Source organism: Crocuta crocuta, unplaced genomic scaffold (genome assembly GCF_008692635.1).
Source record: "Crocuta crocuta isolate KB4526 unplaced genomic scaffold, BGI_CrCroc_1.0 scaffold216, whole genome shotgun sequence".
NCBI lineage: Eukaryota > Metazoa > Chordata > Mammalia > Carnivora > Hyaenidae > Crocuta > Crocuta crocuta.
The window spans coordinates 8,200,496-8,228,031 of record NW_027531504.1 but is presented as its reverse complement, the minus strand read 5'-3'; the positions used below and the strand labels follow the sequence as shown (position 1 = coordinate 8,228,031).

The window sequence follows — 27,536 nt, the reverse complement described above, 5'->3', positions numbered from 1 at the left end:
AGTGGAAAAAAGAAAGAGCTTTTGTGGGAAGAGTTTACACCTAAAGGTACACTTTAGTCATGGAGAGGGGAAGAAGGGGAGTGAACTACATTCATTTTCTCTGTTGTACATCATGAATCATTTCAATCTTTTACAATGATCATGTATTATGTTTGTACTGGGGGAAAATAAAAATTGAAAAGTCAAAGTCTGCCAGAAAGTACATTCCCTGTTCAAATATGACTATGGGTAAAATCCAAAACAAGATGGCTCTCCACTCCAGCAGAAAGACATTCCTCACTATTTAACAGGCCAAACTCATCTGCACCTTGAGACTTTAACAGTTGCACTCCCTCTCCCTGGGAATGCTTACTCCCAATTCTTCACCCTGATTCTTCCTTACTTCTCACACATTCCTCCTTGAGAAGACCTTCCCTGATCACTCTATCTAAACCTGTCCTACACTGTCAGCTCCACTACTGCCCAGACATACCCTACTTTATTTTTCTTTATAGCACTTAGTATCAACGGACTTTCTATCATGATTTGATTTATTTATATTTTGTCTGGCTTCCACAAAAGACTGCAAGCTTTATGAGAGCAGGCACTCTGTCTTATTCACTGTTGTATTCCCCACACCTAAAATAGCTGCTGACCCTATGCATTCAGAAACTATTCTCTAAAGGAATGAGTGATTTGTCTCCAAGGAGTTACTAGATATTTGTTCCCAGCATATGAGACCCGATAAAACAGCCTCCATGTTGAAGCCATGTTACAAATTCAATGTTGGATTTTTACTAAAAAGTTTTAAATTAAAAACTAATTAGAGATATTTTGAGCAAATATCCTGCTAGTGCTTTAGAATTATAATTATTGTCCTAATATTCTACTACTATTAGTTAATAATCATTTAAAGATGGTTGAAAATTTACATGATTAACAAAAATGAGCATATCTTTGAAGTTCTGAGATTGCCTTAAAACACAAAATTGCCATCTGACTAAATAGAAGGTGCTGTATTAAAGGTATTACTAATATTAAAAAGCCTTCCAAAAACACATTACCTCAAGTTTAAGCATCTCCATTAGAAAGCAGAAAAAAAATAATAATAAAATGATGGATGAATCGTGGAAGATGAGACTAACAAAAATACACACTGAACACATAATAAAAATGTCCAAACATACAGCTAATTCTGATCTCTTAGTACACTTTTAGAAGATATTTAAGTATTCTCTTTAATAACTATGCATGACTATAATCATTTTTATTCCATATCTTTATAAATATTAACTTTTAAAAGGAGTTTAAAATGAGTTTATTTGGAATACAAATAAAATTCTTAAAAAAACCTACATTCAAGACCACACCAAATGTAAGCTGATTATAGCTTTGATATTTTTAATAATGTAAATTTTTTAAAATAATACTTATTTTAACCCTTAAATCCTCAATTTCTGATCTATTACATAACTATGTATAAATTACTTTTAAGTGCTTTAGAATGAATTATTTTTCTATGTCTTCTAAAATATCTAAACCTATAGCTTCTCAGCCTTTTGGTTAAGATCGAGTATAAATATCTAAACCAAAAACAAACAACACAAACCCTGTCAATGAATTCATAGGTATATATGAATGAAAGTAATGGAACATAAGGACATACTGAACAATGTGTATTACACATCATATGTCTTTAGCCTCAATTAGAAATCCCAAATCATTACATTTTTAGCTCCTTTAATTCCTGTTTGTGTATTTTGTTTCAGATACCAATATTTAGGTTCAGTAAAGTAGAAATATATAAATAAATTTTTTCATTAGGTGCTATAATTCACAAACAAATTTAAGAACAGGACTTAATTTTAATAAATTAATAAAATACATGCCATATATTTAAAAAGCACAAGCTAAAAACAAATGGTGTTATAAATACATGAGATGGAATATCTAGACATTAATTGTTTTAATATAAAAATGGTGTGAAACAACTCAAAAGTATTTTAACTTGTACTCAATATAAGTATTACAACATATAACATGGCAAAATATAAAAGTAATAACATTAAGTATTAGGTCAAAATTAATAGCACAAATATACTTATAAGGCAATTACCAGACCACCCAAAATGAAAGTGAACATGGTACAGAAAGACTTTAGGCTTTGGAGGAGACTTGGAATCCAATACTAGCTTCCTTATATGAGGTACATGAACTTAAACAAGTTATTTAACTTCACTGAGCTTCAGATTCCTTAAATATAAAACAAACTTAATACTTAATTTACAGAGTTAAAAGAAACAAATGAGACCATATATTTAAAGTACCTGGCATGTTATCCAAAACTTAGTGTTGCTCAAAAAGTAAGAGTTTGTTTCCAATAATCATATTACTCTGACTCTTATGCTACCACTTCCTAAACTTCTTCAACATAATCTGAAGTCTCAATCATTACATACCAATTAGTTAAGTATTACTATTGGAAAGTAATTATTACCCTTGTTTTACTAAAATTATGGTGAAACGTTAAGTCCCTATTCAGCAAGAATAAATCTCTTTATTTTAAAATTGACTTTAAAACACTTAAAAAGTTAAAACTTTATGAAAATGTAAAAGTTAAGATGTGAAGAATGAATTTCTATGCCATTTTTCTTCTTTTCCAGAAACATCTTTTTGAGAGGAAAAAAAAATCACTGTTTCCCACAATTACTCTTATTGATAGGAAGACCGTGCAGGGAAGTCACTGAATCCTTTTCCCCCCAAATCTTATAACTCCAGTCATACTTTTTCATCTTAAATGACTTCTTCTCATAATATATAATTCAATCTACATGAATAAAAATGCAAATTTACAAAAATCTTTCATATGAAAGTAATTCTTAAATATTACTCAGAAATATTTCCCCACATATATTCTTCCCAAAATGCAAGTAAATATATAAGTTTCTTCTTCCTGTTCAAATTCTATTTGTATAACAAGTATATGCATAACTCTACAATTCTCAGTAGGAAACGTCCAGAAAGGATTACACTTTAAAAGTAATTCTTACTGAAACACAGAAATAAATGACTCGATTCACTCAGATTCAAGTATTTCTACCTTCACATTATCTCAATGGGATTTTTCCTCACACGACTTCTTTAAATCAGCATCTCCTTGATTACACATTAGAAGCTTTTAAATGCCTTCAATAAATTCATGAACTCCCTGAAATTGTTTGAAAAACTGTGGGGTCATGTATCATTGGGCTACAAAGATTCCTTTTGGGAAATCTGCACCTGAAGTTCATAAACTTTAAAGTCTAAAGTGTTAAGTGAGCATCATAAAGCTTCATATGCCTATGCATGTTGTACCTACAAAGCTTCACTGAAAAGACACGGGAGGAAGTAAAATAAAGGGTGACATGGTTATCTATAATATTCATACTCCATAGCTCATTATGTTACTAATTATGAATAGAGTGGCTTTTAGATCACCAGCTTAAAAACTCTAAGGAAGAAATGCAAACTGAAGTGTTACTATAACAACCCTTTAAACTGAAAATATGAAAAGCAGAGGTCCATGTCCCATAAGGGAGCTTAAGAGCTACAAATACCTATTAATGTTTGTTAACTGTTAACAAAATATCCTCTATAATACAGTAAAAAAGACAAAGGCTACATTTTTAAGCAAATATATTTATTAAAAATCCTAGAGCTTGTTATATACTAACATAACTATATCAAGGATGTACGGGCCAAAGTCAAGTCGTGTGACAAATGGCAGAAGGAACTGAAAATGTTTGTCCTGAAAAAGAAAGAACTCAGAGTAAATATGAACAGTCTTTGAATAGCTCATGTGGAAAAAAGGAACAATTTATTCTGTGTAATTCCTAAGAAGAACTGGAACGAGTGCATGAAAATTCTAGGAAAACAAATGTCAATTCAATGGAACAGCTGACTTATAAAGAAATAAGCACCTCCTGCACCACCTAGCAAGGGTTGGGGATCACTTACCAGAGAGTCCCGGATGAAGGTGAGTCTAGTTGATTTGTAACATTTCTTTCAACAACATAATTCAATAACTGATAAGTGAAAAACAAGCCTACTAGAAAATGTTTTCCTAAATACTTTTTCTAAACAACATTGATACTACAATTGTAAAAAAAATAACGTCATACTTCCTTTACCCCTACATCAAACTGAGATAAACTCAATTACCACTTATTGACTAGCTTGGATCAAATTTAACTTTAAATATCAGCTCTCCACATATATATCATTTATTAAACAAAACAATACTCTGTTATACATTCTTCTCTAAATGTCTAGCTTTATAAAGCAAAGGTAAATATTGTCTCTCAGACTGTACTGACCCTATACAAATATCACTCAGAGCAAATGAAAGTCAAATACTGTTTTGATAGATCACTTGGAAAAATTTCAAATGTGGCTTCACTCAATGGTATACACTAAACAAATTAACTACAATCACATTTAAGCACACTGAACTTACCTCTGAGTTAGCATATTCTGCTTGTAACTTTTTGCACTCATCTTTGAGTTTTTCAGATTCTTTTTCACGCTCCAATGTCATGTTGTCCATTAGTGTTTGAACTTGGACCAATTCTTTCTTTAGCACAGCAACATCTTCTATGCCAGGTCTCTGAAGCTGTGAAGTATTTTCATTAAAAATTATAGCAAAAACCTAAATAACACCACTTTTATATGGTTTTACTACAAAGAAATCAAAGTGAAAATACTCTTTAATATCAATTGTTGGATTGCAAACACTGACCACTGATATCTTTTCTCGAATAAGCCTCTCCTCTTCCCAATCTCTGTCATATTTAAGAGTATCACTACAATGTGAAAAAGTGCAAATTCACAATTATCCTTAATGCTTTGTTTGCGTTCTTTCTTTTCCTTCACAAACTACACTCAATGGTTATAACAATTACTTAAATGCCACATTTTGAAGCATAAATGCTTCTATCCTAGGAAACTGGTAATAAAAATAAGGGAGCAGATGTAAGCAAAATTAGGGTTTGTTGCAAGTTGGATATGGTTGATTTTATTCATATACTTATTGAGTGCTAAATAAAAGCAGAGGGGCACCTGGGTGGCTCAGTCAGTTGAGTGTCCAACTTTTGGTTTCAGTTCAGATCATGATCTCATGGTTCATGGGATCGAGCCCTGTGCTGGGCTCCTTGCTGAAAGCACAGAGCCTGTCTGGGATTCTCTCTCTCCCTCTTTCTCTCTGCCCCTCCCCTATTCATGTTTGCTCTCTCTCTCTCTCAAAATAAATAAACATAAATAAATAAGTAAATAAATAAATAAATAAAGGAGCCGAAGGGCCAATCCAAAGATGTTACACCTTAGGAGAGCACTGAAGATGTATAGTACCAATGACAGAAACAGGTGGGGAGGAAATATGATGACTTGATGTTACACTTGTTGAATTTGAAATGAAGCTAGAAATGCAATCAGAAGTATCCTAAAAGTAGGTGGATTTGTAAAACTAAAGGGCAGGGAAAGGTCAGGAACAGAGATGCAAAGAAGGAAACTAGTAAAAAGACAGATGATATTAAGATAGAAACAATAAAAATGTTAAAGTAATAAATTTTGTGTCATAGCTTCCATTTTTATTAAAAAAATCATATGATATATGTGCAGAGGAGAGAACTACAGGGATTATTTCCTTCATTTTACTCAAACAATACTTTAAAAATTTTTTCATAGTATACATTTCATTTTCCATTTTGAAAATTATAAAAGTACATTCTAATAAATGGTTTCTAAATTACCAGTTCAGTCTTCAGATCTTGAATTATAGTTGCTTCTTTGTTTAATTCTTCTGTCAGATATGTCACTTTTTGTTCAGCAGCTTCTCGAAGACTTCTTTCTTCATCATATTTTGACTTTATATCTAATTAAAGATAGTTATATAAATATTAGTTTCATGACATTAACTCTAGGAAACGGCAGTTTTATGAATTCTTATATATTACAACACATATCTACATATCATTAATTCAAATTCGTATTCCTTAGATAACCATAAATATATACAATAAACTTTTAGTTCTGGTTACATTAAATGATGAACTTAAAATAATCAAATGTTTTTGTCTAAATAAATTCCATACAGCACTGTCACTAATTAGCATTTTAATGTATACTTAATCATGTATAATACTTTAACCTAAAAGCATATAATTAAAAAACAAGTAATTGATAGCATAACCAAATGTTAAATCTATACTATATTATTTAATTTCTTCAAAATGTTACCTGTTAATCTTTAAGCATATCCCAAAGGAAATTCACCTTCACTAAAGTACAAGAAAAATTCTACAGAGAAAATCAATCCTCTGAAAGGAGGTGAGAGGACAAACAAAATAAGTTATAAAGCAACTCTATTATTAAATTCCAGGAATCACTACCAGAGTCTGTAACAAATGTTTTATCACACTAAAATACAATGCCTTATTTCTAGAATACAATGGCAAAAAGGTAATGAGACTGACTTATTACCTAAAAAGATCTGATTCAATTTACCTGCAATCTCAGTGGCAAGTTGGGCTGCTTTCTGTTCAAATAAGTCTTTCATTTGCTTAATATTAAAATTTTCTGTTTGGGCTTCTTCTAATTGCTGTTCCAAAGACTGCAGTTCTATAAAAATGTATCATAGCTATTTAAATACATAATTAATGCTAATTACATTTCCTAAATTGTTATTACTTATATCCCAATCATTGTTATATAGATAATCAACATGAAAAGCAAAAACAAAAAAGGGAATCAATGTAAGTCTATCATCCAGTTATAAATAGAGAAATCTTCACATTTCAAGAATTAAGCATATCTGATTCATTTAAGGCACAAGTCATAATTTATAAACAAAAAAAAATTCAAGGAATATTTAGCATCATGCCCAAATAATCTGTAAATATTTGTCCCGAGATTATTTTGGTTTTCCATTTCAGTTATTTTCCCATAACCATCAACTGACCAAACAGGAATATATTCTGGCTCTCTAAATAAAATTTATTGTATTGAGAAATAAAATTAGAAATGGGTTAAGAACAGGGCACCAGGTGGCTCAGTTGGCTAAGCATCTAACTCAGGTCATGATCTCACGGTTTGTGAGTTCGAGCCCTGAGTAGGCTCTGTGTTGACAGTTTGGAGCCTGGAAACTGCTTCGGATTCTGTATCTCCCTCTCTCTCTGACCCTCCCCTGCTCATGCTGTCTCTATCTCTCTCTCAAAAATAAATAAAATATTTTTTAAAAATTAAAAATTAAAAATTAAAAAATGGTTTAAGAACAATCCAAGTCTTAAATAATCAATTAAAATATGCAGTCAACTCCTAATACTCCATTCCCATAAAGAGCTTTCAAAAAAAAGAGGAAGAGATTTCAGAGGGAAAGTAAATACAACAGTTAACCTCAAAATATAAATTTGATTATTCATTGAGCATTCCTCCAAAATCAATTACAAAAATGGAAGTTTCATCATTTTATTTCAAGAGAAAGAGTACAACACTCTTCAAAACAGATTTAACTTTTCACTAACCTGTACTAATGTAACACTCCAGAAGTTTATTTATAACTTCAGAATATAATGAGCAAAGAAAACACAAAGATTTTTGTCAACTGATTAAATTATGAGGTTCACATATAATATTCTAAACCTAAAATATGACTATTATCTTCACTGTTTTAGGGCCAGAAATTACAATCACAATACAAATTCATGTAGGCATCAGAGAAAAAAAAAGTAAACAGTGAAAAGAATGTAGGGGCGCCTGGGTGGCTCCAACGGTTAAGCTTCTAGCTCTTGATATGAGCTCAGGTCATGATCTCACAGGTTCGTGGGTTCGAGCCACGGGATCTGCTCTGCACTGCTGCGCGGACCATGCAGAGCCTGCTTGGGATTCTCTGTCTCCCTCTCTCTCTGCCCCTCCCCTACGGGCGCTCACTCTCTCAAAAATAAACACTTAAAAAAGAAGAAAAAGAAAAATGAGGAAATATCTACTTTAAGTAAAGTTACCTGCTGATGAATCAGCCACCAATCCATCAGGTTTAGACTCCTCAATGGAAATAAGACATAAACAAACACATTAAAAGGAAGAGACAGTACTATTATAATTGCCAAAGTGAAAAAAATCTCTACAAGCCACATTCCATCAGGTAAGTTGCAAGATTCTGAATAAATTTTGGCCTGTTCATAATCTTCCAGATTTCTAAAGTACCATTAGGCAGACTGGCACAATGATCTAGCTGCAGTCACTGCTTCTAAGAATTTTTTAATGTTAATATATATTAAAGTACTCTGAGTCTTGCAATAGATATCATCTTAAATTCTATAAATTCAGTAAAGATTTTAAAATAATATAAATTATTATAATTATACATACAGATTCTAAACCAATACTTAAGTCAGCAGATAAGATTGAATACTATAATTTGTAAAAATCTGCATAAGTGAAAACATGCCATGAACTATCACTACGATAAATTCTGGCATTAAAAGCACACATTTTTGATTCATGGTTATAAATCATCTTTTAAAAAAGCAGAAATAAAGAATACATTCCATAAGGTTTAATTTATTATGTGCATTAGGAATAAAATACTACACTGCCTCATCATTATTTCCACATTCTGAAGAATTATACATATCTTCAAGAGCTTAATAAGGCAACTCATAGTGTATCTGACTCATTAGATTTAGACATACTGGTTGCTAATATTCATCAATATTTTAAATACATTTTCTCCAAAGGTAAATTTGCTACCAAGGCAATTTCACCTTGCACTGTGGAGAATTTAATTTATTAAATGTGAAAGAGTCATCTCAAATGTAGTAAACAGGTTCCTCTGATTTCAAGTACGGAAATATAATACAGCACATGTTTGATTGTTTGTTAATGGCATCTATGTAAAACATGAGTAAATGATCTTTAAGTACTTTTTAGATTACTAAAAACCTCTTTCACACCTCAAATACAGAAGCTAGTAATAATAGTAGTAATAAGAGCAGTAATAAGACTAATAATATCTTGTTATCTACTTATTTGGGATCTTTTTTTCTAGTCTAAATGACAATTTTTAGAGAAAAAAACAAAAAGGCAAAAGACAGACTGAGAGTCACAATATGCGAAGAGAACGGGCAAAAGGATCACTAATTACTTCATAAAAATATTAGAACTATTGTTGAAGGTTATCCACTTCATTCTTACAAATGAAAACTGTATTTAGTAAATTTCAATACTCTATAATCCTTCATGTAATTGTAGTACAAAAACCAATATAATTTTAATATAAAAATCATAACTGGTTAAGACATTTATTTAGAAAATACATTATCTTATATATCAACAGAATCTCATCCAAAGTAACCACTTTTGTTACCAATGATTTTGGTTTTTTCTGTGTATTATTTTTATGTAAAGCTGTGTGTGTATGTACATACACATAGAAATACCTTTATTCTGTTTTTTAAAACCTAACACTGTTTCAAAAATATAAAATTTTTAATACAACCATTCTCCCATATTTTCACACAATCTTCACTAATATAAACAGGGGTGCCTGGGTGGCTCAATCAGTTGAGCAACTGACTCTTGATTTCAGCTCAGGTCATGATCTCACAATTGGTGAGATCAAGCCCATGTCAGGCTCCATGCTGGCAGTGCAAGGCCTGCTTGGGATTCTCTCTCTCCCCCCTCTCCTTCTACCTTTCTCTCTCTTTTTCTCTCTCCTCCTTCCTCCCTCCCTCAAAAATAAATAAACTTTAAATATGTTTTTTAAAAAAGAATATAAACAATAAACAGTTAATCATAATTCTTTCCCAGGGTTCCCGGGTGGCTCAGTCGGTTAAGCATCCCAGTTCGGCTCAGGTTATGATCACACAGTTCATGGGTTTGAGCCCCATGTCGGGCTCTGTGCTGATGGCTAGCTCAGAGCCTGGAGCCTGCTTCAGATTCTGTATTTCCCTCTCTCTCTGACCCTCCCCTGCTCACGCTGTCTCTCTCTCTCTCACTCAGAAATAAATAAAAAAACATTTAAAAATTAAAAAAAATTAGTTCTTTCCCTATTAATAGACAATTTAGTGATCTCCAATTTGTCACAACACAAATGCTCTGAAGAATTTCACTATTGTCTGATCCTATTATTTTTTTAACCATTTAGGTATATTTTCAGAAATTAGAATAATGCAGCCTGGTATTAAAAAAAACAAAAACCACAGGTAACTGATTCTTAATGGAGGACCTTTAAGAAATCATATCTTAGCTTCCAATATATTTGCATTTATTGGCATTACAAAGGACATATACTATAGGCTATTAAATACAGATAAATTCATTAGGAAATTATTTATATCAAGCCACTTGCTTACAAAATGCTTATTTTCAACAATGAAAATAAACATCTAATGAACACATTTCAAGTATTTAAAAGCATTTACTTGTTGCTGAAGCCCTTGAAATTTTTCTAATTCTTTCTTTAATTCTTCTGAGTACCATTTTTCTTCCTAAGGGGGGAAAAAAGGATTTTTAATTAGTGAATTTCAAAAGATTTATCATCTGAAACACTGAAAATACACAAATGTAATCATTTCTATTCTTACCTTAAGTGAAGCCTGAAGGTCTTGGACCTCTTGTCTAAGTAGTGTTAAATCATCTCTGAACATATATTGGGGGGAAAAAAGGAATTAATAGTTAATGTTCTCTAACAACCTGGTCTCTTAATTAATCATGGCTAGTGACTACACATTAATTTCTAGTTTTCTCAGTTCTTAAAAGAAAAAAACTATTTACAATTTTATGTATAGTGGTATATATATATAAAACCCTTAGAAAAATAATTTTATTCTGAAAGCTCATCATTCATAAATGGAAAAACACTCTATCACAGAAATGATATAATCATCAAGTGCCTGAGGCAGAAACAAAATATCTCTCATTAATTTACCAACAGTAAGTATCAATAGCTTCCTGTTGCACTTAGCATAGAGTCTAAACTCATTAGTAAGGACTATCCAGTCTAAACACTCTATCCCTGCCTTAACACTCTCCGGCTCATTCACTCAGCTCAAACAGCACTGGCTTCTTTCTGTTCCTTGAGTCCTGTCAAACTTCTCACATTCCATTCTCCTCACCTCACAGTCACTCTGACAAAGAATGGTGAACACACTACTCGAGGCCCTAACACAGGAAAGAGATAGTATCACATGCATTCATAACAGCATAATACTTCAAAGCAACTGTACTGTACCGCTTCAGGGCAAGGGCCTCTCCTCCATGACTTGAATCATTACCAGCATCATGAACTACCTCATAGTGTTTGAAAAGTTCATCAGCAGATCCAAGGGATTTCATACACTGAGGACATATGAAACCCTATAGAAACAGGGAAGAAAGGGTTACAAAGTTGTGTTCAATACTGTAAAATAGCAATTTGTATGTTATGAAATACAGTCAAATATCTTACACCAATGGTGCCCTTAGTAAATTGTAACTTACGATGTTAGGCCCAAACCTGGGTATTGTGCAAAGGTACATCACTGTCTATTCTGACTGAAGTTTACAAAATATAAAGAAAACCCTTACAACTATCTTTTAGGTGAGTACATTGATGGCCAGAGTACAGAATTCTAATTTGAGAAGTGAGTTCTAACCTAGAAGACGAGTTGGGAAGGTCTGCCATCATATCTCCCACCCCTCACTCTAGATATCCTCTTAGTAAAATAACAGCTGCTCCAATCTACCTCCTAGGAATAAGAACCAAAAAATTAAGAACATAAAGATTCTGATCACTGAAGGAAAAGGTAATGTACTAAATAACTCATAATTACCACAGAGTATCTACAATGGTTGAGAAGTATTCTAGTCAGTAAATTCTTTGCTGACCTAAGATGAACACTGAAAAAGCCTAAAATTAATAGTCCCATAAAATATCAAACACTTACAAATATTCTCAGGATTATACGGTGGCATACAAGGTCCTACATGAATATTTCCTCCATGACCAATTCACTCTGATGCCTGGACACCTCCCACTCTCCACAACTATACTGACACGTTCAACTATTCTGACTTACCTACATTCCCCAAACCCACCATGGTACCCTATATTTCTGGGCCTTTGCAGATACTGATTTTCCCTCCATCACTACCCTTAGTACCTTGTCAAATTTCTACATTCACTATAATACACAATACACTGGAGCTTTTGATTCATATTTCCCTAATGGCTAGTGTAGGATTTTTGAACATACTCTATAATTTCTACATTATAAATTTATTTAATAACATATGAATAAAATAAAATGGCTGACTCAGTTGTTAGAGCATAAGACTCTTGATCTCAGGGTCTTGAGCTCATACCTCACATTGAGCATGGAGCCTCCTTAAAAAATAGATGAAAATAAAAAACAAAAACACTAATGAACCTGGCAGGGCAGAATTTGGCAAAAAGACAGAAGAGCTTTAACAGCTTGCAGATTATAAAACCTTCCAAGGAGTAGACTGAGCGAAGTAATAAGTACTCTGAACAAGTAAAAACTAAAAAGCAAACAAAAACTTCTCCTTCACCGAGTGCTACACAAATAGCATATGCTCACTTCCCAGTTATGGACATTATGTAGCAGAATCAAGGCTCACTGAGTACTGGGGCTACCGATATGTAGACAAGCATTACCAGACAATGGTATAACACAAGGATATATAAAGAACTACAGGAACACAGAAAAGAGGAATCCAGCTCCGCCTGTTACAGGAGTTAATACTTTACAAAAAATACACAGACTTATATATATTTCGTATATGTGTATATATACTGGACACTAGAATTACGTACTGAGAATGAGTAGGAGTTACTGTCAGAAATAAAAGAAAGGCATTCTAACAAAGGTGTGGAAAGAGGTTTGAAACAAAGACATGCTGCATTTAGAAAGCAGAGGTATGTTCTGATCACAGAAGCAGAGCTAAGGGCAGGGGTACAACAGGTGAGTGAATGCATTGATCGCCTATGAAACTCTTAAATGAGCAAAGGTAGTAGCACTAAGTACTCAGGATGTACCTTTTGTACATCTGAATGATGCCATTAGGCTCCAGAGGTATTTGATACAAAGCACTGTCTTTTGAGTGAATGAATGTTCCCAGCCTAAGTGTTAACCTAGCTGATGTTATGCTCTTTCTTCATAACCATCTATTATCTACCATCATGTTTTATAACAGTTCCACTTTATACCTAATTTAGCATAACTTCTGCCCGGTAACTGTTGTACCACAATAGTTAACATGCCTTTAGTGCAACAACTATACTATTTAGCTGTCATTTCTCTTTTGCATGTCAGCTTCTACTAGTATCTAGAAGGCAAATAAACAGAATGTTCCCCAGAGAATCCACATACCAATTATGCCATTTAATCTTTACAATTTTGGCTTTTTGACTATTGTCTCTATTTCCAGATTTTGGCTCTAGATATCTAAGGATTCAAGAAAGCTAATGATCACATTAAGGTATGCCATACCTTCTCTAAAGCTTCTAAATATTACCAGGTTAATATTTAGAAAGAACTGATTCATCCCTAAAGAGAAATTTTAGAAATTCAGTAATATATATTTAATTATAGAAATAATCCACCTAAGTGAATTTTCCATATGATTCACGTTAAGTGAATTTTCCATGCTTAAATAACACTTTAATTTTGGGACATTTCTAATAAAAATAAATCTTTCTAAAATACATATACTTTCTCACCTTTTTAAACAGATGATATTAAACTGTTGTTTGGTATCTTAGATGCAAAAATATTTATCACTGAATAGGTGACTTTTACTCTATTAATTCTGACCTCTTTAATTTCTGGACCCACATTTTATAGTTTTTTCCTATACTGCTTTGTCTTTCCACAATCATTTCTTAAAATTATTCACATGCTGGGGCACCTGGGTGGCTCAGTCGGTTAAGCATACAACTCTTGGTCTCGGTCATGATCAGGTCATGATCTCACAGTTTGTGAGTTTGAGCCCTGTGTTGGGCCGCTCACTGATGGTGCCAATTGGGCTGCTCACTGATGGTGCCAAGCCTGCTTGGAATCCTCTCTCTCCCTACCCCACTTGCAGGCTCTCTAGCTCTCTCAGAATAAATAAATAAACTTAAGAAAAAAAACACAGGCAAAAATGTTTCAAAATTAGTTTTCACATGCTAGCCTGATCTAGATGGGAAGGATAAAGAAAAAAGCTTATTAAAACCACATCACTCATTTAAAATAAAAGTAACGTAAGCTCAGAGTGAATATCTGAGGGATGTCCCCTGAACACAGTGCGTGATCTTTAGTTCATGGACTTTGTAATACTAATTGTGGATATTAAGAGACTGCTTCTCTATTTTTTCGCAACCACCTCCAAGGGGGCTGAGGTTAAATAGATCAATAGCGTCCACAAAAATGCTGTTACTAAACAGTAAAACACCAAAAACAGCCAGCTATGTTTATTTCCTTGAATTATTCCAAACTTCTCACCAACTTCTAAACACACACACACACACACACACACACACAACTTAAGATTACTCTTAGATTTCAGCCATCTCTAATCCTTTCTCAGATACACTACATGGGAGACCTTAACCTTAACTTGATACTTATGGTACCCCTCTTATACCAAGTGCTCTTTCAGTTAAAAATAAAGTTCTTATTTAAGTGATAAGTAGGTGATATTGTCACTTTTGATTTTGGCTAACCCATAAAGAAGAAAAGTTGGCACAAAAGTTATGAAAGGAAGACAAGCGGTAAAATGCTAAGGAGAGCTCCAAGAATCTTCTAGGTCTCTCTTTTGCCTTGGCACCAGTTAGCTAGTTTCACTGGCTGGTGTCTTCCTATATTGCACCCATCCTCCCCACTGCCCTAGAAAATATCTGGTTTAACTGTTCCCCCAGCAAAGCTTTCCTGGGGTTCTCCTCAAGTTGAATCACCACCGCATTCTTTTTACAAATAATATTTATCACAGAAATTTCCTGGGATAAAAATCCTATCTTTTTTTATATCCTTTACTTACCAAAATATGTGATGCATAAGAAGTACACTACAAATATGCTAAATAAGTGAATGTTTGGTGAAATCCTTTTCTTAAATATATAATTGCCAGACAGAAAAACAAATGTTTTTTTTTTTCCTTTTGTCTTTCTGGGTACAAGAAGTGTCATTCTTTTGTGAGATTTGCAAAAGAATCAGAAAAGAAGCTATGTCTCTGTTTTTAGAATATTGCAGTGATTTTCAAAGGAAAGATTTATTTCAAGATCATCTAAGAACCTTTTTCTAGCCTGCAAATGGGCAATACTTCCTCTCACGGGCTTCCAACCTCAGCCTTACATATGCACCATCCCACACACTACAGAGAAGCATTTGGATGACCCACTGTTAATGATGAGTATGTGCCATTCCATCCCCTTCCTCAAGTTTAGGGAGTCAAAACAAAGACTGAAACAATGGTAGATCTAGGTTCTAATACTGGATACTTTCTCAAATAAAGATACCAACAATTAATATGCAAAGTCCTCTTTCTATATAAGAATATAAAGCATTTTAACCCAAGGCAATTTTAAATGTTCATTTATAAAACATTAAATAATAAAGACATAACTTACAAATGTTGAAATCAAATATCATTCACTTTCTATTTCAAATTTCACAGCAAAATCTATGCAAAAATATTAAACTTTTATATTTGTTTTACAGATTCAGAAAAAGACAGCTGCAAACAGTAAGAGCAATGGACCCAACTTCCCAAGAGCCTGCTTTCCTTATAGAACCTGTTTTTAAGCATGCATAATTAAAACAATCCATATTCCCTTTGTAGCAGAAGAAGTGGAGCAACACCAAGGCAAGGAAAAACAAAGCTATTCTGAGCAACCCATAACCAAGCTACTAAAGCAAAATATACAGGACCCACAATAACACTGGAGTCATTAAGAAGCTCTTGTGCTCTTGTGTCATTTTCAACGTGCGCTTGCTGGTAATGCTCCGACAAATCACTAGCAGTTACACATCTTTTCATACATAACGGACAGATGAAACCCTGTGAAATAAAAACTTTTAGGAGGATATACATAAAAAGTTATTTACAAAACAAAACATAGACAATGAAAATAGACAAATAGGAAAATAATTAGTATATCTTTTTAGTATATGTAAGGGAAATTTTCAAGTAGTAACTATATACAAAAAGTGAAAGCTCTATCCAAAGGAGGATGTCTAAAAGTAGCTCCCTCCCATCCTTATGCTGGAAACTCCCATTAGTTCAATTTTATTACAGTTACCAGTTGCTTTAGTTGGAATATTACTACTTTTTGTTTATGATAGTTTGTCCTTACTTATCTAAGAGCCATTATTGGCAAGTTAGCTTTTATTTTAGATCAAAAAATGACTGGCAATTATAACAAATAGCTTTATGTGACACCATATTCTCAACAAAAAAAAGTCCTTACAATGAAAGCAATTTTTATTCTTTACCATAATCCACTAGCTTAAGACCCCATTTTGCCCATAGCCGTAATTCCCAGTAGGGGACTCTTCCTTCTAACTTTACGAACCAAATAAAATCATTTTAAATCAATCCCCAAATTCCCTGTTCCTAACAATATCTGTATTTTAAAATGTGGGCCATTACACTGATCTACGGTTTAATGTTTTGTCAGATAGGCAAGTGGAGGGATAAGAGAACAGAGGAACTGAAAGTGTCAGAGAGAAAGTGAATAAAATGGAGACAGTAATGAAGGACAACAGGTTATAAATACCATGAGTTTTTGTGTCAAAAATAATGTGGATTTGAGATTCAACCAATGCTGACTACATGACCTTAAAGAAGTTACTTTACTTAGCTAAATGTCAATTTCCTCATTTATAAAATGGGGTTAATGTTAGCACCTATTCCTCTCGAGTTATCATGAAATACATAAATGCTTAGTGTAGTCCTCAGGCATTGTTCAATAAAGACTCTGTCATTAGATGTACGGTTCGAGAGGAAAGGAAATGAAGCCAGGAAATGTTGAAAGAGTAGAAGATAAGAATTAAAAACCTGAAATATTCAGCAAGGCTAAAGTAGTAGTAAGAATATGAGAAAGTTTTTGAGAAGACAGGTAGTTGTGGTAAGAATGGAAAGATACAGTTTTGACATCTCAGGTGAAACCATTCTGCTGTATAAGATGGAAGGTACTGCCATGAACTTGAGTAGCTAGAAAAGAATTAATAAAGATCACTGGCATCAAAAACATTAAGAACTGGGAGACTAGGATGTTCCTTGAGTCACTGATGTCACTAAGGATAATAACAAAGGAGAGGATGACTTTAAATAAGGTCCCAAACTAGGAGGCAAGGCAGAGTAGCAGTTAAGAGCTAGACTTCAAATCCTGGATTCACACCACTAGTAGTAGATTATATGACCTTCAATTTCCTCATCTGTGAAATGGGGTAACAATAACACCTACTTCATATGGGGGGGGTCTCGTGAAAATTAAATAATACGTGAAAAGTGCTTATCATAGAATCTGATACAAAAGAAACATTTGCTAAATGTTAGCAATCATTAATATCATTAACTCTTCTTGTTAACAACCTTTGAAGGAGATTAGCCAGGGGATGAAAGTGAGGAATATGAATTCTTTCTTTGTTGTTTTCTCTATTTACTAATGAAAGAGTTGTTTTCTAGGCAACCACAGTCCAAAGCGCTGGAACTACAGAATAGTAATTCCTTAAAAGAATGCATCATTTGCATCTTTTTCCCATGATAGCTTTGTTCTGCCTTTCACTTTACTAGTTTCTTCACTGTTAAGTTTCCACATACAATCATTCAATCATTCACTCAAAATGTATATACGGAGTGTGATTACAGTGTTCCAGCCATTATTCTACAGTGCTGAGAACAAAATGATAAAATAAGGCAAAGTCCCATCCTCAGGAAGCTTACAGGCTTCTTGAAAAACTTATGAAAGAAAATAATTACATTTTAGAGCGCAGTAATCAGAAAATCCTAGTACAACTACCTTCAAACTATAGCAGGACCTCGGGACCTCCCCTGTTAGCACCCTGATCTGAGCCAGTCCCACACAGCACATGAATCACTGCAACAGCCTTCCAACAGCCTTCCAAAAGCCTCTCTGCTCCATCCTTACTCCATTAACAGTTTATTTTCCATGCGGCAGTGAGAATGCATCCTATAAAAATGCAAATAAATGCTGTCACTTCCCTTGTCAGAACTCTCCAACGGCTCCCATCTCAGCAGTAAAAAACCAAAGTGTGTACAAAGGCCTATACGGCAGGCCAATAAGGCCCTGCATATGGGGGACCTGATTAGCTCACAGCCCTAGTGTCTCCTCACTCGCTGTGCTGGAGCCACACCAGTTTCCCTGCTGCTAATTTTCAACAAGCCAAGTGTGCTCCTGCCTCGGAGACTTTCTACTTGTTCCACGTGAACGAAACATGGTTGTTCCAGAAACCCACATGACTCATGTCCTCACTTCTTTCAGTTCTTCCTCAGCTATGTCCTTCTCAGACAAGTCTTCCCTGACAATCCTATTGAAATCGCCATCACCCAAAACACTTTCTGTGCTTCCTTCCCTGCTTCATTTTTCTCAATAACACCAGTTGTCTCTCTCTGTCCATTTCAAATGTTTGGGGGATTTTTCCTTTCAGAGAAAACTCTGAAAGGTGAAGAGAAGGAAGACCAGCAAAGGATCTCAGGATGAAGACTCTGGGTTTCCTTTTGCATCACATATTCCAGACTGGGTGCTGGAGAAGCTGGCAACCTGGAAACTTCAGTGAGCACTTACAAAAAAAAGCCTGCCCTCTCTAGGCAAAGGACCAGGAGAATGCAGGTCATCAGTGAGTAAGTTCAGTGGGTACTAAGGATAGAAGCCAGACTAGAAAGGTATAAAGAGTGAACAAAGGTATTTGCTTCTGGCAATATACTATACTAAATACTCTGAACAACCATCCTGATGATAACAACTGAAGGATACCAAAAATTACTTATTACATTATATATTATACATATTACATGTTTGGTATAAACCGAATATGTATCCTCATATTGGAATTATATTGAAATTATATTGAAATGCTAACCCCCGATGTGATGGTATTAGGAGGTGGGGCTTTAGGGAGGTGATTAGGTCAGAGGGTGGAGCCCTCATGAATGTAATTAGTGCCCTGTGAAAGAGATCTCAGACAGCTATCTTGCTCCTTCAGCCATATGAGGATGGCCATCCATAAACCAGGAAGCAGATCCTCCCAGACACAGAATCTACCTTGATCATGAACTTCGCAACCTCTAGAACTCTGAGAAATAAATGTTTGTTGTTTTAGCCCCTCAGTCTATAGCACTTTTATTATAATAGCCCATACAAAGACAATATTACACATTACCTTAAATAAAATAGGACATAAATATGATATAAATAAAGTATGGTAATGCTTTATTTCTATTTTTTTTTAAGTTTTTTATTTATTTTGAGGAGGGGAGGGGAAGAGAGAAAGGGAGAAACAATCCCAAACAGGTTCTTCATTGTCAGCACCAAGCCCAATGTGGGCTCAGTCTCACGAACCGTGAGATCATGACCTTGACCAAAATCAAGAGTTGGACGCTTAACCAACTGAACCACCCAGGTGCTCCTTTGACTGTTTCCTTAAGGTCCTGGAGATATTTCAAGTTCCATATAGATGGCTGCTAAGGGCACAAAGTTAAAAACTAGGGTTTGTTCAAAGTACGATGCCAACCTTAAGGTAAAAGGGAAATAAAGTAAAAGAGAAACTGACAGAGAGAGGGAGAGGGGGAGGGAGGGATGGGAGGGGAGAGAGAGAGAGAGAGAGGAGAGAGATCACCGTATACCTTGCCAAGGATGTACCCTAGCACTGGACATATGAACCTCTAGAGCTCTAGAGGAGTATTTGTATGCCAATAGGAATAAATCATGACATAGGTAAAAACTAAAGTGTCAGGAGGGAGAGAAAACAAATGAGAATGTGAGAGAACAGAATCCAGAGCACAAGAGAACGGATTAAAGTTTGATAAGAAAAGGAACTGTTTTCCACGTACTAAATAAGAGAAAATAAAGTTGCTAAATGTAGCTTTGGTAACCAAATGAGGACATTCATCCAATAGTTCCTATAATATAGAAGGCGACTGAGGGAAGATGGGATAGGGTAGGGTAGCACACGAGAGATTTGAGGATAAAGAAGGCAATAAAACTCTCAAAGAGTAGGAAAATGATCCTAAGAAGAAAATACAGCAGGATTACCAGGCACTGCTCACTACCCACTAGAGACTTTTTTTTTTTCCGATCCGACTGAGGTCAACAAGTAAACCTGCTCTTTGAGCAAGCTCAACTGATACTTTTCTTCTCACTCTCATGGTCTTGTTAGATCTTCTCAGGGTTCAGATGGCCAGAAAGAAACAAAACAGGGAGATGAAATGGATATAGAGGCAAACCCAGAAATACACAAAACAGAAAACAGACTCACCAACGAAGAGGTGCGGAAAGGGGAGCATAGAAAAAGGGATTACGTAGGCAGTACAATTGGGCCCAGAATGGGGCAACTGACAAAAACTGTCAGAGCAGAACGTGAGTGTGTCCATATCTTAAGGACAATATTATTGGTGGTTTTTACATTCTCCTCTTTTTCTCCTTTTTCTATAATATGCAAACATTATTTGTTAAAAATAATAATAATGATAACGCAACTACTAAGGCTAACTTGCCAAAAAAATTGAGTTCTTTCTTAGACTTATTTACTTTCCCCATTACTTTTTAATAAACTATGAAATATAAAACTTCTTACAAAGTTGTAAATAAAGATAGCAAATAAAGTATGCACTTTATAGATAATCTAATTTTTCATTAGCTCAGTAGTTCATGACAGTATAAACACTAATTAATTGGTAATTTTTATAAACGTTAAAACCTTCCTTAAGTTCAGATGACATTAGCAATGAAGACAAATTAACAATATTTTCAATTTTAATATACACTTTCTTAGTCTTACAACTAAATACTGTATTTTTTATGTGTGATTTAAGTCATATTCCAGTTTCTAAGAAGGATAAGACCTTTCTATGAAAGTTTAAATTACAGACCATTACTTCACACCTCTGCTCATTTTCCCTTAAAATTACCAAATTTTATTGCCCAATTATTTCCATACCTCTGAAGAGCTTTCATTATTGACATCCACTGTGTTTATAGGAGCAGCTGATGAATCTAAATCAGAACCTTGAGAGCCAACTCTCCCAGGAGTCTGAAATAGAGAAAAAAAAATCAAAGTAGATATTAATAACATATTCATAAACTACTTAATAACCTAAACAGTAAACAGGGTTAGCTTTACACAAAAAAGTAGATGTCTTCTCAATAAAAATAACAAATAATACTAGCAGCTACCCTTCATTACAGAGTGTGCCTAATACTGTATCAAGGTCTCTGTATGAATTCTCTAATTTTTAGTCTTCTTAAATTAATAAAAAGCTTACTTCTATAAACAGTGCCTTATAGTCTTCAACTCGCTTTCACAGAACATCTTATTTAATCATAGTGACATCTCTGAGAGAGGCAGGGTAAATGTTATCTCTATAGATGAAAAAACAGATTCAAAGTGGCTAAAAGACTTCTCGAGATTGTACCGTTAACAAAAATCAGAAAGAACTTAGAGAAAAACTGAGAGCTTTCCCCCTAAGATCAGGAACACGACAGGGATATCGACTCTCACCACTGTTGTTCAACGTAGTGTTAGAAGTCCTAGCCTCAACAAGCAGACAACACGAAGAAATAAAAGGCATCCAAGCTGGCAGAAAAGAAGTCAAACTTTCACTCTATGCAGATGATATGATACTCTCTCTACACGGAAAACCCAAAAGACTCCACCAAAAAACTGCTAGAGCTGATACATGAATTCAGTGAAGTCATAGGATATAAAAATCAACGTACAAAAACTGGCTGTATTTCTATACACCAATAATGAAGCAACGGAAAGCAGTATCAAGGAGTCGATTACATTTACAATAGCACCAAAAACTATAAAATACCTAGGAATAAACTTAACCAAAGAGGTAAAAGATCCATACACTAAAAACTATAGAAAGCTTATGAAAGAAACTGAAGAAGACACAAAGAAATGAAAAAACATTCCATGCTCATGGATTGGAAGAACAAATACTGCTAAAATGTCAATACTACCCAAAGTAATCTACACATTCAATGCAATCCCAATCAAAATAACACCAGCATTCTTCACAGAGCTAAAACAAACAATCCTAAAGTTTGTATGGAACCAGAAAAGACCCCAAAGAGCCAAAGTAATGTTGAAAAAGATAACCAAAGCTAGTGGCATCACAATCCCAGACTTTAACCTGTATTACAAAGCTGTCATCATCAAGATAGTATGGTACTGGCACAAAAACAGACACATAGACCAAAGGAATAGAATAGAGAACCCAGAAATGGACCCACAAATGTATGGCCAACTAACCTTCGACAAAGCAGAAAAGAACATCCAATAGGAAAAAACCGACATTCTCTTTAGCAAATGGTGCCAGGAGAACTGGGCAGCAACATGCAGAAGAATGAAACTGGACCACTTTCTTACACCACACACAAAAATAAATTCAAAATGGATGAAAGACCTAAGTGTGAGACAGGAAAACCACCAAAATCCTACAGGAGAAAACAGGAAGCAACCTCTTTGACCTCAGCTGCAGCAACTTTTTACTTGACATGTCTCTAGAAGCAAGGGAGACAAAAGCAAAAATGAACTACTGGGACCACGTCAAGATAAAAAGCTTCTGCACAGCAAAGGAAACAATCAGCAAAACTAAAAAGCAACCAACAGAATGGGAGAAGATATTTGCAAAGGACATATCAGATAAAGGGTTAGTATCCAAAATTTATAAAAAACTTAACAAAACTCAACACACAAAAAACAAATAATCCAGAAAAGAAACAGGAAGAAGACAACAGACACTTTTCCAAAGAAGACACCCAGATGGCCAACCCACACATGAAAAAATGCTCAACATCACTCCTCATCAGGGAAATACAAACCAAAACTACAATGAGATACCACCTCACATCAGTCAGAATGGCTAACATTAACAACTCAAGAAACAACAGATGTTGATGAGGATGTGGAGAAAGGGGAACCCTCTTGCAGTGTTGATGGGAATGCAAATTGGTGCAGCTACTCTGGAAAACAGTATGGAGGTTCCTCAAAAAATTAAAAATAGAACTACCCTATGATCCAGCAATTGCACTACTAGGAGTTTATACAAAGGATACAAAAATGCTGATTTCAAGAGACATGTGCACTCAAATGTTTATAGTAGTGTTATCAACAATAGCCAAAGTATGGAAAGAGCCCAAATGTCCATCGACTGATAAATGGATAAAGAAGATGTGGTACACACACACACACACACACACACACACACTCATACATAAATGGAATGTTACTTGGCAATAAAAAAGAATGAAATCTTGGGGCGCCTGGGTGGCTTAGTCGGTTAAGCGTCCGACTTTCGCTTAGGTCATGATCTTGCAGTTCGTGGGTTCGAGCCCCGCGTCGGGCTCTGTGCTGACTGCCAGCTCAGAGCCTGGAGCCTATTTCAGAGTCTGTGTCTCCCTCTCTCTCTGACCCTCCCCTGCTCACTCTGTCTCTCTCTCTCCTAGAAATAAATAAAAAATATATATTAAAAAAAAAAAAGAATGAAATCTTGCCATTTGCTACAACATGGATAGAACTGGAGTGTATTATGCTAAGCGAAATAAGTCAGTCAGAGAAGGACAAATACCATATGATTTCACTCACCTATGGAATATAAAAAACAAAACAGATGAACATAGGGGAAAGGAAGGAAAACTAGGATAAGAACAGAGGAAGAGGCAAACTATAAGAGACTCTTAAATACAGAGAACAAACTGAGGGTTGCAGGAAGGGGGTTGGGGGTTTTAAATGACTGACGGGCATTAAGGAGGGCCACTTTTTGAGATAAGCACCGGGTGTCATATTAAGAGATGAATCACTGGGTTCTACCCTAAAGCCAAGACTACACTGTATGCTAACTAACTTGAATATAAATTAAAAAAAAAAAAAAAAAAGAACTAAAATGCTCATCATCTGATTCCTCTTGCCTTCCTCTCTCTACTACACCAACTAAACTACAACCACTTTAAGGGTTGCTAAAAAGATCAACACATCCATCTGCCATCCATGCCAACCATTACCAATCTATCCCCAATACTTGATACTCCATCCCAAAGATACATACACTTGGGAGGATTAAAGGTCTTTTTCAATTTCTCCTGCAACATTTATCCTCTAACATCATCATTCATTAATATGTAGATGTTACCTTAAAGGAACTGAAAATCTAGTAAAACACTTGGTAAGAAGACAGATTCAGAGGACAACTAACCTAATAATCCTCAGCAAAAAACATTTATGGTGCATACTATCACTATTTCCATTTCACACAAGAGAGAAATGAGGTGCAGAAACTAAGTAATTTACCCAAGGTCACATGGCTAATTAATGTAAGAAAGGATTTTAACTTGAGCCATCCGGCTCATAATCACTAAACCATACTGCTCCTCTGCTGAACATCTTCACCGAGATGTGCCTTAAGCACCAAGACTGAGAGCAATTCACTATGCATTTATCTCAACAAGCAAGCATCCTATTCATAACTATTCAGTATTTAACATAAAATGCCAAGTAAGGAAAAAGTGATACTACTTTGAAATTCATCCATTAAAATGACTATAAAAGCTGCATAGAAACATAAGAAAATATATATACTATAATTATATAATTGTGTATAAAACTATTTATATAGGAGATTCAAAGGATATATATCCCAAAATACAAATAATGATTTCTATAGCAAGACACCGTTATGGATATTTTGGTTTTTAGTTTTTCAGGTTTTGGTCTTGCTCTTTGGTTTCTTTTTTCTTTTTCTTTTTTTTTCAGAATTTTAGATCTATAGTCAAATTACTTTAACAGTGAAATTTTTCTTGATATTAAAAAGAAAAAAAGCAGACATCTCCACATAGATGATCCACATTCCTGTCACATTTTCCCAAAATGTAACCTTCCCCGATTGTTGCTAAATTGTCTAATGGCTTCTTGTTCTGTTCTTAGGCCATGAAAATCCCATTACTTCAATGAGAAGTCCAATTACAGTAATGATGACCCTAAAGAAACAGTATAAATCATTCTAACTTTTCTACTTACAAAAGTTTTATTTGGGGGTACCTGGGTGGTTCAGTCGGCTAAGCATCTGACTTCAGCTCAGCTCATGATCTCGTGGTTTGTGAGTTTGAGCCCCGAGTCAGGCTCTGCACTGACAGCTCAGAGCCTACAGCCTGCTTCAGATTCTGTTCCTCCCTCTCTCTCTGCCCCTCCCCCATTTGCATTCTGTCTCCCTCTCTCTCTCTCAGAAATAAATAAAAACATTAAAAAAATAAAAGTTTTACTTTATGAAAACAAGAGGATAAGAATTTGTGCCAAAACTTAAAAGTAATGTGAAGGTAAATACCTTCCAAACTGTGTTCTTATAAAAAAATATCACATAAGTTTAGGTACCCTTTACAGTAACCAAAAAGTACATGGTACATTCATTTTTGTTTAATGGTTTCTTCAAAAGATACCTGTTCCTCTTCCATGTATCTAGCATTCTGTAAGGCTCTAGATGCCTAATGGAAGCCACTGGGTATGGGGACAGCATAAGAGAAAAAAGGATCGTGTCTCTGGGTGGACTACAACCTGGCTGGAGAGACCAAACCAATGTAAACAAAAACTGATAGGAAACAACTGGAAAAAAAATTAAATGTTAAATGGAATAGCTCTGAATTCAAGCACAATTTTGAGAAAAAAAAAATATATCAATACTAGTTGTGATAGTTGGAAAAAAACCTCATTCCTTGAAGGAAAAGTTAAGTTTAATTAAGTGACAATCATTCCAACTACATGAACCAAAAAATGCACAAAAGCAGAGAATACAGAAATAAGAACACTGTATTTAAAGAAAAATAAACAAATGTGTCAGACAGAAAGTTATACACACAAACAAACAGGTATTAAATAGGTTAAACTGGTAATAGAGAATGAGGCAGGAGATATAAAACACTGAAATACGCCATGGAAGAGAGAGAAGGGCCACAACTCCGGTCCAGACAGCACTCGTAGTTAGCACAGACAACACGCTGCCTGCCTCCGTCCCAAAGATCAATAACAGATAAAGAATGTTTAAATATTAAAGAAGCAGAACCATGCTCAAAAACAAGATCTCAGCAGACAAAAAATAAAACAGAAACACATGAAGTACAGAATGTCGGACCTAAAATAGGTAAAGGCAACCAAATTCTTACGGGTTGAGAGGGACCAAAATGCCCTACATGCGGTAGGCATCAAGAAGCCCGGCCCACTGTGGAAACTCAGAGAGCGGGGCAAAGATCCTACCCTTGCCATGAACAGGACATTTTTTAAAAGGTGTAAAGTCCACCAACCCCTGTCTCTAGGCTTGAAGTTTGATCAATACTTTTCTAGACAGGGAAGAATAGGCGTTCCAAGCACAAGTGAAAAGTTATAAGCAATCTGTATGTTCAAAACAAAGAAATGGTTAACTAAATTAGGACATACCCACTCAACAAATTTGACAATTAAAAATTTGACAATTCGATGGGAGACCTGGGTGCTTAGTCTGTTAAACAACCAACTGTCGATTTCGGCTGAAGTCACAGTTTTGCAGTTCATGAGTTTGAGCCCCACATGGAGCTCTGCACTGACAGTGTGAAGCCTACTTGGGATTCTCTCTTTCTGGGCCTCTCCTTCTGCCTCTCCCCACTCATATCCTCTCTCTCTCCCCCTGTCCCAAAATAAGTAAATAAACTTAAAAAAAAAAAGTATGCAGTTTGAGGGGCACCTGGAAGGCTCAGTTGGTTAAGTATCTGCCTTTGGTTTCTCTTCAGGTCATGATCTCATGGTTTGTAAGTTCAGGGCCACGATTGGGCTCTATGCTGAAAGTGTGTAGACTGCTTGAGAGTCTATCTCTTTCTCTGCCCACTCTGTCTTCCTCCCAAAAAATAAACTTAAAAAAAAAAAAAAAAGAAGTGGGGAGACTGGGTGGCTCAGATGGTTAAGCACTGACTTCAGCTCAGGTCATGATTTCATGGTTGGGGAGTTCAAGCCCCGTGTCAGACTCTGTGCTATCAGCTCAGAGCCTGGACCATTCTTTGGTTCTGTATCTCCCTCTCTCTCTGTTCCTCCCCCACTCGCACTTTCTCTCTCCCTCAGAAATAAAATAAACATTAAAAAAAATAAGTATAGGGGCGCCTGGGTGGCTTAGTCGGTTAAGCGTCCAACTTTCGCTTAGGTCATGATTTCGCGGTTCGTGGGTTCGANGTTTAAAGTTTTGGGGCGCCTGAGTGGCTCAATCAGTTCAGTGTCAAACTCTTGATTTTGGTTCAGGTCATGATCTCACGGTCATGAGACTGATCCCCATGTCTGGCTCCACAA

At 35.1% G+C, this 27,536-nt stretch overlaps 2 protein-coding genes across 2 annotated transcripts in view; one reads left to right on the top strand and one right to left on the bottom strand.

Annotated features, from left to right (window-relative positions):
* Positions 1 to 15,916, top strand: part of PLEKHG7 (pleckstrin homology and RhoGEF domain containing G7) — a 116,940-nt gene extending 101,024 nt beyond the window's left edge. The window contains 2 exon segments of the mRNA XM_077772195.1: positions 13,441 to 13,491; positions 15,711 to 15,916. The gene's annotated coding sequence lies outside the window, so the exon portion shown is untranslated.
* Positions 1 to 27,536, bottom strand: part of EEA1 (early endosome antigen 1) — a 111,772-nt gene that overhangs the window by 67,176 nt on the left and 17,060 nt on the right. The window contains exons 2-9 of the mRNA XM_077772187.1: positions 21,171 to 21,263; positions 11,243 to 11,367; positions 10,596 to 10,650; positions 10,434 to 10,499; positions 8,013 to 8,052; positions 6,520 to 6,633; positions 5,766 to 5,887; positions 4,475 to 4,630 (exon numbers count right to left, since the gene is read on the bottom strand). Coding sequence (XP_077628313.1) covers positions 4,475 to 4,630; positions 5,766 to 5,887; positions 6,520 to 6,633; positions 8,013 to 8,052; positions 10,434 to 10,499; positions 10,596 to 10,650; positions 11,243 to 11,367; positions 21,171 to 21,263 — 771 coding nt within the window. The remainder of the gene's footprint in view (positions 1 to 4,474; positions 4,631 to 5,765; positions 5,888 to 6,519; positions 6,634 to 8,012; positions 8,053 to 10,433; positions 10,500 to 10,595; positions 10,651 to 11,242; positions 11,368 to 21,170; positions 21,264 to 27,536) is intronic.